The following is an 11327-nucleotide window of genomic DNA, read 5'->3' as shown; positions in this document are numbered from 1 at the left end:
AGCTACGCTTGAGAGAGAGATATATATATATATATATATATATATATATATTTATTATTATTATTTTGCTATTACTTTGAGAAGAAAGAGACCTTAAGGCAAGACACTACCGGCAAAAGCATTGTTCTTTTTTCTTTTCTTTTTTTCTCCAGGAATTGGTTAATTTTGTATGGAAGCCAGTTTCCGCCACTGAATAAAAAATAAAACAAGGTAATTGCGACTTTTTAGAGAAAAAAAGTCATAATTGCGAGATATAAACTCGCAATTGCGACAAAAAAAGTCAGAATTGCGAGTTTATATCTTGCAATTCTGACTTTATAACACACAATTGTGAGTTATAAAGTCAGAATTGCGAGATGTACATTCGCAATTATGAGACTTTTTCTCAGAATTGCGAGTTATAAAGTCAGAATTGCGAGTTTATATCACACAATTCTGAGGATTGTGAGATAAAAAGTCACAATTACCTTGTTTTATTTTTTATTTAGTGGCGGAAATGGGCTTCCATAATTTTGAGATTTTGCCTTTAATGTGTTTTCTTTCAGACTAGTGGAAAAAAAACATAAAAAATACACATTTCAGTGTATTTTATTCATTTGCATCTGTAGATCTCACCTACAATGCATATCTTTAAAGGCCATTTTCTCAAAATAATTTTCTCTTTACTTCGATAGTATTTACATACACCAAAATGTACAGTTTTATCTATATACTGAAGGTTTTTACAGAGGGGTTTGTTCATATAATTCATATAATTCACCTGATAACATTTTATGCCTAAAATATGATTTTTTTATTTTACTGGCTGTTGACAGTATTTTCTGATTTATGAGCGCTTAAGATAAATCCAAAATTCTCTCTGTAAAAAAAAAAAAAACTTGCATTATTTAATATTCATATTTCTATTCTTGAAATATATGCAAGTTAGTGCATATTTAATGATCTGATTTCTCATTAGCATATTTTAATTTCAGAAAACATGTTCTTAATGTACTGTGATTCATAAAAGTATAGTGATATCTCATTCACCAGTAGTCTAGCCTTAAAGTCAGAGTAGTGACTGTTTGGTCTGTTTGGTGCCGTGTCTGGTACAGAAGCTCCGCCAACTCTCTTTTCTCTTTCTTGATCTTTCTCGCTCTTTCCTTCTCCTTTCATCCTCCGTTCCTCTCTTTCATTTTCATTGTCCAATCTTTCTTTGTACACTCATTGTACTCTCATCTTCTCTCTACTGCTCATGCTTTCTTGCTTTCATCAGCGTCTTTCATCCATTCTCTGTCTCCTGAAAGGCGCACTTGTTTCATATGGAAACAGATGGATGCCTTATTGGAGAAGATGGAGAGAAAGACAGCAGCTCGGTTCCAAAACCTTGAGCGCTGCTTCACTGCCCGCTGCCTTCTAAGGGAGCATCCTAACTGACATGGAGCCTAATAAGTGAATGATTTAGAACACTACACTGACACATAAATGGCACAGGAACATCAACTCACAATTGATTCCTATTTGACTTTTGCATGTTGCTATGCTAATGTAGAAACTCTGGAAGCTTATTTTTGCCATGAAATAAAAATATTTAAAAAAGGTAATTGCAAATTTATATCTCACAATCCAGACTTTATTTTCTCAGAATTGCATGTTAATATCTTGCATTTGCAAGTTATATTCTCATAATTGCTAGTTTACATTTTGCAATTCTGACTTTTTTTTTTTTAGAAGTCTGAGTTCATCTTTTTTTAAGAATTCTATTTTTACATCTCTCAGTTCTTATTTTTTGACTTCAGAATTATGTTGACATCTCGTAATTCTGACTTTTTTCAGAATTCTAATTTTACTTTTTTTTTTTACTCTCTAAATTTCTAATTTACTCACTTTGTTTCCTCAGAATTCTGTTTACATCTTGCAATTTTGATATTTTTTTGGAATTCTGATTTTCACTCACAATTCTGGCTTTTTTCCTCAGAATTCTAAATTTACATGTAGCAATTCTGAATTTTCAGCTCAGGGGGTTGGGTCAGGAGTCTGAAATTTTTTGGGGGGGAAATAGAATTGTGAGATGTACTGAGAAAAAAGGTAAAACTGCAAGATGTAAATTCAGAATATGAGTTTATAAATTGCAATTGCAAGAAAAAAGCTTGAAATTCTGAGAAAAACAGTCTAAATTGAGATAAAATTGGCTTTTATATTTTTCTTCCATGGTGAAAATAAGCTTCCATAGCATACTCTTAAGATACATAACATGCACAAATATTGTGTAAAATAATAATTTCTAATTACACAGATGTTTTATTCATGATTTTAAGTACTAAAATCAGAATATTTCCAAGCAATTTTGGATTAATTGTTTCACCCAAATTATTGCAATGCATTCTGAGATCACTGTCTTTGCGAAAGGTGCAATGCTGCCTTAATATTTAACAAAAAAGTGAACAATTTAATACCTAAAAACAAATATTAAAATGTTGCTTAATCTAATATTAAAAATTCAATATTTGTGCATCATGTACTTTTATGCAAATTAGAGTAATACTTTAGCAACATGTTAATGCAGCTCTGTTGTGGCTCCCGTGTGCTTCAACATTTTTGTGGCACACACAGTTGCTTTCTGTCACTGATGAGGTTTAATTTGCTGCCTATGTGGACAGCAAGGCGGCTCACTAGGTTTTGGAGCACAGCCAGTGTGTGCGCTTGTGTGGGGGTGTGTTTGCTCACCCTGAAAAAAATGCCCGCTGGGATTCTTGACACCCGCCTCAGAGACAGCGAGCCACACGACCGTATCGGCCCCTTGCTCCGGTGTCCGCAAACGCTCCTTCATAGAGCTGTGGAAATCAGGCATCGCATTCGCAATGGCTAAAGAATGAGATTCAAGAATGAAACCATCAAGATCAGACACAAGCAAATCAGTCTGAATAAATGTTAATGAAATATTTGCATTTATGCATTTGGCAGACGCTTTTATCCAATGCATTAAATTGAAAATGTAACATTGGAAATGTTATTTGACAAATCAGCAATGTCAAACTTGTAGGTAAATATGTAAGTCTGGCGGAAACTGCATGTTTTAGGTGATATATTTTTTGCAGTTTCCTCAGTTTTTTTTAAATAAAAAGATTCCATGTAGCTTTTTGAAAATGCATCTATGCACAGTTTAAATTTATGATATAAAAAAACTGCATTTGCAATTACTCGGCGTGTCGACCCATCCAGGGTGCATCACAGAGAAGTGGATGTTGGGGTGAGCTTTAGCAAACTGCTCCGTCATCACCACCTGCTGCCTCTGAAACACAAAGAAAGAAGTACATAGAAGTCATTTCTGATAGCACGAGAATCACTGACATTATAAACAGCTACTGAAGTCAGTGAAACAGTAAAGTCTTGAATATTTTTTTACAGTAATTTTACACTACTGTTTAAAAGTTTGGGGTCAGTAGGATTTTTTGGGGACAGAAATTAGTACTTTTATTCAGCAAGGGTACATTAAATTGATCAAAAGTGATGGTAAAGACCTTTCCATTTCAATTAAAATCTATTCTTTTCATTAAAGAATCCTGACAAAAATGTATCACTGTTTCCACAAAAATAAGAAGCAGCATAACTGTTTTTCAACATTGATAATAATCCAAAATGTTTCTTGAGCAGCAGATCAGAATATTAGAATGATTTCTGAAGGATCATGTGACACTGAAGACTGGAGTAATGATGCTGAAAATTCAGCTTTGATCACAGGAAAAAATTACATTTTAACATATATTCACATAGAAATCAGCTATTTTAATTCAGAAATATATCTCACAATTTTTCTGTTTTTACTGAAATTGTAACCAAATAAATGCAGCCTTGAAGAGACTTTGATCGTAAAACTGGAATATCCTAAAAATGTTCAAACTGTAGTTACAATTCACGGAACTGTAATCTAACAATGAACTCTATAACATAAATGATTAAACTAGCATATGCCATCATAAATAGTTTTTCTGTACAGTATGTGGACACAAGCTTTTTTTCCACTCTCTGTGTGTATGTATATATACCTTGTTCTGTGCGTACACCATAGTGCCGTCATATCTGCCTCTCTGAGACTGCAGGTTTCCCGTTCGCAGTTTCTGCACCAGCATCCCACCGGATGATACTGTGATCTGAAAGAGAGGAGAGAGATGGTGACCGTCTGACCTCCGTCTGTCGCTCTCAGCCTCTGGTTTACTCACCACTCTGGGGTCAGGGCTCTTCTCCAGCAGAGGAATGAGGCACTTGATGAGGATGTACACGGCTGACGAACACAACAGAGACATCAGGTGAAAACAGTCTGCTAAGGCATTAAAGATGTTATTTATTATAAAGTTAGTAGAAAAGACTTCTAGCCCTGAGGAGCTGGTTTTGTTTGTTTGCTTGCTCACTTACCCAGAGAGTTGCTTGCAAAGCTTTTCTCCAAACCCTCACCATTCACCTCCCTCTTAGTCATCATACAGCCGGCATTATTGATCTGTCACAGTCAATCCAATCAAACAACCAAATGATCATTCCTTCAGTTGGCTGCTAATGCCATTCAAAAAAACGTCACGTCTGGGGTCAGTAAGATTTGAAAAAAAGTCCCTCATGCTCACCAAGGCTGCTTTTATTTGATCAAAATTAGGGTAAAATTGTGAAACATTATTACAATTTAAAATAGATGTTTTCTATTTGAATATATTTTGAAATGTAATTTATTTCTGTGATCAAAGATGAATTTTCAGCATCATTACTCCAGTCTTCAGTGTCACATGATCCTTCAGAAATCATTCTAATATTCTTATTTGCTGCTCAGAAACATTTCTGATTATCAGTGTTGAAAACAGTTGTGCTGCTTCATATTATTGTGGAAACTGTGATACATTTTATTTTTCTTTGATGAATAGAAAGTTGAAAAGAACTGCATTTACAGTATTTGAAATAAAATCTAAATCTAATAGAAAAAAATCTTTTGTAACAATACAAATGTCTTTACCGTCACCTTTGAGCAATATAATGTTCTTGCTGAATAAAAGCATCAATTTCGAATGAAAAATCATACTGACCCCAAACGTTTGAGCAATAGTGTATACGCAATATTAAAGCCTCACCAGGACGTTGAGAGTTTTGTACTTTTTCTTAAAAGACTCTGCAAACTCCCACACCTTCTTGGTCTCAGTAAGATCCAAAATATGCACATAGATTTCCTGCAGCCAGACACAGAGGCCAAAGGTCAGGTATTTTACTAGACCATCTTGCATTGGAAACAGACAGTGTGTATAAATAAATGGGTCATTTCAATGATTCAGTGGAGTTTTGTACAAATAGAAACATGCAATCTACTACATTATTCTTCATTAAGCAGCTGCTTTCTCATTTTTACTGCAGGTGCAATGGTGGAAGCCATCTTTGTTACAATCAGCTCCTTTAACTACTAAACTGCAGGCCAACAATCCCAGTCATTCCAATATTAACTCATACTTTGTTTCCAGACTCCTTGACCATCTCTGCCCTGGCTTCTTCTGCTTTGTCCTTGTTCCTGCAGACCATGTGGATGGTACCACCTTGAAGAAGAGGGACAACAGAGGTTACACTGCGACCCAAAAGTGTTTGGAGACTTAAAAACGCTTAGAAATGTTGGAATGTCATTGCTTTAGATAAATGCATAGATGCAGACAAATCAAATGAGATAATATGCATAAATTTAGATAAATGCAGAGCACGAGTAAAGCAACCATGAAGAAACGTGAAGGTCTAGCATCATTTGTTTGCAGATTCTGGGTTTTGTTATCTAATGCAATGACATTTGAACATGTTTTTGTGTGACCAATATTTCCAAATAATTGTGAGGGCAACTGTATTCATGCAAACATATGGAAAACATTTGAAGAACATAAGTACACCATGAAACACCAGGTTAGTTTCTATTTTCTAATAATGCACACACTTGTTTAAGTTACCAGCCACTGCTGATTTTCTCCAACACGCACGCACCTTTCTTGGCGATGGCCATGGCAGTGGCTTTCCCGATCCCACTGTTCGCTCCAGTGATCATGAAGGATCGGCCCGCCACTGACGTCTCTAGGTCCTTCTCAACAAAGTTTTTAGACGCTGACAGAAATGCCCCCCTGAGACACACACATTTAATTAGTCTTGAGATGTCACGGGGTTACCTTCGCACGCACTTCTCAAAACACTGCTAGATAGTTCAGTTAACTAATTAGTTCACTTTTTGCATGCTTTGAACTGTTTGACATCAAACTATTTTAAGATGAAGGACATGGCAATGGAAGAACCCAGCTAACAAAATATGTTCTAAGAACTTTTAGCCAAGTTATGGAAACATTATTTCTGAATGTTCCCTAAACATTCAAAACATCAATTTTTAAAATGTTTTAAAAATTTTATTTTTTTTCTTGGCAATGTGAACATTAAAGGAACATTTAATTTGATCATTTTACAAATATTATGTGAATGCTACTTCTGAATGTTCTCTGAACATTCTGAAACAAGTAGCACCACTTAAAAAAAATGTTAGATGAGCATTCAACTAAAACGCTTCAGAAAAAAAACAATCCATAAACGATGTACAGTTAAGGTTGTTATGCTAACATTTTGAGAACATTAATAAAGATCCGATAACTTTGAACAAACTTTCTATTAATGTTACTGAAAGAATGTTTGAGTGAACTTTGAGAGAACCTTGCCAGTATGGTAGGGCAGTTCTGAGAATATTACATTCAGTCATTTTGCAAACATTACGTTAACGTTAGTTTTGAACGTTCTGAAACAAGTAGCAACATTTAAAAAATAATTCAACTAAAATGTTTCGATATATTGTTTTGTTCTAACATTTTGAGAATATTAATAAAGACCCGTTAACTTTGAACAAACTTTCTATTAACGTTACTGGAAGAACGTTTGCTTATAACTTTGAGTGAACTTTGAGAGAACCTTCCCAGAACACTGGGGAAGTTCTGAGAACATTCCGCGAAGGAAACAGTCCATTTTATAATTTCACAAACATGGAAATGTTACTTTTGAATGTTCTCTGAACATTCTGAAACAAGTAGCAACATTTAGACGAATTTTCAACTAAAACGTTTCACAAAAAAACATTCCATGAACGACGTACACCGTAAAAAATGATTGTGATTTAAACAGTAAAAGATTGTAAAAATGCTACAGTAAAAACCTGTTAACTGGTTAACAGTAAGTTTCCATTCTATATTCGGTGAATAAATGTAATTACATTTAATGTAATTTTACAGTAAAATACTGTTAAAAATACGGTTTTTGGAAGTGAAAAAGAAAGTCATTGTATAATTTACAGTGAAAAACAGTAAACTGACACTCCCAGAATTCCCTGCATGACACTTCATATTTAATGTTTGTTTTGTTGAAATAACATGGTTCTTCTTAGTTTTTTCTTATCAGTTGTGTACATTATGGTTTAATCTTACATCTAATGTTGTTAAATGAATGTTTATTGCATTATTTCAGTATCATGTGTGTCACTGGGTTTGTGTGAATGACACTGTGCACCTTCTATATATAAATATTGCCCTCAGCTCGTAGAAAAGCTGTTTGTGATGAGCTTTGGTTCATGACTTTCTCATCACCACCAGTTTTTGGTGGTTATCAGTGCATTACAATGGTTCAAAACAGATATTAGTACTTCAATATGTTGGTTTATTAACATTACATCAGTTAATGAAATACGGTATTTTATTGTGAATTTAAGTTAAGTCTGTAAAACCTAAAATGTTGCTACCATATTTTTTACGGTGAAGTTCTGGTAACCACAGCTACCGGTATTTTACCGTAAAAGTCACAGATTTTTTTTTACAGTGTAGGCTAACTTTGACCAGATAACTTTGAATGAATGTTCTATTAAAGTTACAGTAAGAACGTTTGTTTATAACTTTGGCAGAAAAGTAGAGCAGTTCTGAAAGCATTGTTAATGTTACTTTTGAATGTTATTTGAACGTTTTGAAACAAGTGGCAACATTTTCAAAATGTATGAACATTCAGCAAAAACATTTCTGAAAAAACATTCCATGAATGATGCACAGATAATGTTGTTGAGCTAACATTTTGAGAACATTATTAAAGACCAGATAACTTTGAACTAACCATTAATGTTACTGGACGAACGTTTGTTTATACCTTCGACAGAACCTTGGCAGAATGTTAGGGTTCTGAGAAAATTCTATCAAGGGAAACATTCCATTTTAGCATTTTGAAAACATGGAAATGTTTCCAGATGTTCTGAGAATATTCCAAAGTAACAAGAAGCGTCATTTTAGAAATGTTAGATTAATGATTTTCTGAGAACATTTCCTGTTAGCTGGGAATGTGTTTCAGTGTTGATTTTTGTAGGATACAAAATTAGGTTCTGTATTCGTTCGCCACTTAACGTCCTGAAGCAAAACCACTCAAGATGCCCTGTCCTAATGTGCCACTTTGCGTCATCGCTTAGCTAATGAGAGCGGACTATCAGTGCGTCCTCTGATAGCACCGCTCCTGGTATCGGCGGCGCTCGTGCCCTTGACCCGATCTCAAAGACTGGCTTTGTCCACGCGTGCCAGGCCAGGCGGAGGGATGAGAGGAGCGAGGAGGTGCCGGGGGAATCGAGCTGTTCTCGGTAAATGCATACACTGTTAAGGGTGATGTGTGTCCTATTGTGGGACGTGAGAGGTCGACCCGGGTGACAATGTATTAGGAGGAAAAAAACACAGATGCAGAAACCACTGAAGGATAAACAACAGACGTGAGCTGAGACCGTTTGAGTGTTTTTCTGACTCCCAATAATTTATAAGAATGTATATGAAATTGAATTTTTTGGAAAACAAAAAGCCACAAGCGTTAGTGTGTTGCCACTGAGCTCAGAAAAAATAAATAGCCTAAATATACTAGTTTTGCAGATGTTAGAAACTGACTTTTTAAGCATGAGTGATCACCTTTGACCCTTACCATAATTTATGTTGTCATTGTGTTTATGATGTGCAACACTTTTGTAATGCATATTTTTGAAGAAAAACAAATTATGTTCCTTGTTTTTAAGTTAAAAAATTTTTTTTTTTATAATTTAATAATTCTTCAATTTTAAGCATGAGTGATCACCTTTGACCCTTACCATAATTTATGTTGTCATTGTGTTTATGATGTGCAACACTTTTGTAATGCATATTTTTGAAGAAAAACAAATTGTTCCTTGTTTTTAAGTTAACATTTTTTTTTTTTTATAATTTAATAATTCTTCAATCATATCAGGGTTAGTTACTACATTTAAATATTTCTACATGGGAGTAAAAATCCAAGTAGGCCTGCAGACAAATGCTGGACATTTGTAAATATTTTGATCAATTAAAATTAAAATTTAAGGTCAGAACCATTTGTTACTTGTGTTTCAGCCCCCATCACACATAATCTTTAATCAAACTCCTATAAATGAGTACAAACTAATAAATGCACAATTAATATTTTAATGTACAAAAAAATGCTTTAAAAATGTGAGAGAAACAGATGTAGTAGATGTAGTAATCTGACCCATGCAATATTTAACATTATAATTATTGATGTTAAATATTACGTTAAATAGGCTATTGCATGATCCTTTATGCAACATATATTATATTATTTATTATATATTTCAATGTGCATTATTAAAGCATTATGTTTGTTAATGCTGTAATAAGGTGTTGTGATATTTCTGAAGCAGTGCAGCTCTTACTTGGTGAATTCGGTGAGTCCTTTGAGGAACCATGCTGAGTTCCGGTACAGAGACATTCTCACACCCGCGCTGTCGCTCAGGTCGCCCGCTGTGCTCGTGGATGCTCGCCGGTGCTTTTAACCGGCGCCGGGGTCACATGAGTGCACGTATATCAACGCCACTCACCGATGGTTTAACACTGTATGCCCTCTACCGGTAATAATAGACATAACATGCCTCCGAGTGTCAGACTGCTGATGTGTCAAAGCAATTAGTTTGTGTCTGCTTTAGTTGACAATTTGATAATAGTTAAGAATATATAAGATCGTCTATTTAATGACAGTATTGCAATATAAATAATACTAATAATAGTACAACAATGTATGTTATAGGCCTATTATTAGTAGTAATTATATAAATAGCCTATTGCTTAGGCAATAATCAAATTCAGTATGGCGTCTTTTCAGGCTTTTGCGCATGCGTTAAAATCTTACGCGTTATTAAACTACTAGACTGTAACAGTCTAGATTAAAAAAAGACAATTTAAGCTAATTTACCATCAAAATATATATTATTTAATAACATATAATATATGGGGTTATATAGCCCCACCTAGCTATTGCCCGATCTCCATAAAATTTTGCATGTAGCCTTAGAATCATGTTGCAAGTTACAATTTCTGATTGGTTGGAAATTGGTTTATTCGCTTAGGAATTGTTGGCTTTTGTTTAAACTTGGTCACACCTATTCTAAATGACCCTGTTATAGCAATCAATAATAAAGTTGAACATTTTTGTGTCGAGGTTGATAGGGGAAACAAATCCAGGTAGTTCACTTAAATTGTTTGTTTAATAATCTCAAACAATTAAACGCGATTTGATTGACAGCTGGTTCTTGAGGCAAATTTGTTCAAAATGAGGTGATCTGACATTTGCCATATCACTAACGTTACAGTCGTGGCCAAACGTTTTGGCAGTGACATAAATTTTGTGTTTGCGTGGCCAAAAGTTTTGGCAGTGACATCAGTTTTGTGTTTTGCAAAGTTTGCTGCTTGAGCGGTTGTGGTGTTTATTCACATTGCTTCTAGATTATCGTGTAGAGTGATCAGATGCATTTTAAATAATTGCTAAAAGCTTCATTGGCCAAAAAAAAAAGAACTTTTCGCAAAAAAAAAACATATTTCACTGTTTTTTTGATCCTGACACAAAATGACCAGCTAACATTAATTGATTAATCACTTCAGCAGCACATGTGAAAGTGTGAATGAGTACTAGTCAGGAGAAATCACTATCATACTAATTAGATTGTAAGAGCAGACTGATTTCTATAAAAGGAGGGAAGAAGCGCTTCCAATCATTGTGTTCTTGTTAGCAATGGCTGCCTCCAAAGAAACACGTGCAGCCATCATCGCTTTGCATCAAAATGGCCTCACATGCAAGGAAATTGCTACAAAGAATATTGCACCTGAAAGAACCATTTACCGGATCATCAAGAACTTCAAAGAGAGAGGTTCGACTGCAGTATAGAAGTCTTCAGGATGTCCCAGAGTGTCCAGCAAGCGCCAGGACCGTCTCCTCCTGAGAAGTCAGCTGCGGAATCGTGTCAGCAGCAGTGCAGAGCTTGCTCAGGAATG

General features: G+C 34.8%; 2 protein-coding genes and 1 long non-coding RNA gene across 4 annotated transcripts in view; 2 read left to right on the top strand and 1 right to left on the bottom strand.

The window, feature by feature from the left end:
* Window positions 1-4164, top strand: part of LOC107670135 (uncharacterized) — a 5352-nt gene extending 1188 nt beyond the window's left edge. The window contains exon 3 of one of the 2 annotated variants that reach the window (XR_001632061.1): window positions 4095-4164. This is a non-coding gene — a long non-coding RNA (uncharacterized LOC107670135). Of the gene's footprint in view, window positions 1-1286; window positions 1469-4094 lie in introns of those variants that run through there. The other variant, XR_001632060.1, reaches the window with a different exon arrangement.
* The window catches only part of LOC107670134 (dehydrogenase/reductase SDR family member 12-like), an 11024-nt gene extending 1222 nt beyond the window's left edge, over window positions 1-9802 (bottom strand). The window contains exons 1-9 of the mRNA XM_016462647.1: window positions 9716-9802; window positions 5974-6107; window positions 5461-5543; window positions 5091-5186; window positions 4393-4474; window positions 4200-4261; window positions 4026-4130; window positions 3181-3271; window positions 2707-2844 (exon numbers count right to left, since the gene is read on the bottom strand). Of these exons, the coding sequence (XP_016318133.1) occupies window positions 2707-2844; window positions 3181-3271; window positions 4026-4130; window positions 4200-4261; window positions 4393-4474; window positions 5091-5186; window positions 5461-5543; window positions 5974-6107; window positions 9716-9771 (847 nt within the window). The 5' untranslated portion in view covers window positions 9772-9802. The remainder of the gene's footprint in view (window positions 1-2706; window positions 2845-3180; window positions 3272-4025; window positions 4131-4199; window positions 4262-4392; window positions 4475-5090; window positions 5187-5460; window positions 5544-5973; window positions 6108-9715) is intronic.
* Window positions 9752-11327, top strand: part of ap1s3a (adaptor related protein complex 1 subunit sigma 3a) — a 6288-nt gene continuing 4712 nt past the window's right edge. The window contains exon 1 of the mRNA XM_016462537.1: window positions 9752-9805. The gene's annotated coding sequence lies outside the window, so the exon portion shown is untranslated. The remainder of the gene's footprint in view (window positions 9806-11327) is intronic.

The sequence above is a fragment of the Sinocyclocheilus anshuiensis genome, unplaced genomic scaffold, assembly GCF_001515605.1.
Source record: "Sinocyclocheilus anshuiensis isolate Anshui unplaced genomic scaffold, SAMN03320099.WGS_v1.1 scaffold48, whole genome shotgun sequence".
Taxonomy (NCBI): domain Eukaryota; kingdom Metazoa; phylum Chordata; class Actinopteri; order Cypriniformes; family Cyprinidae; genus Sinocyclocheilus; species Sinocyclocheilus anshuiensis.
Note: the sequence above shows the minus strand (reverse complement) of the source record. Positions and strands in the feature narration are given on the sequence as shown.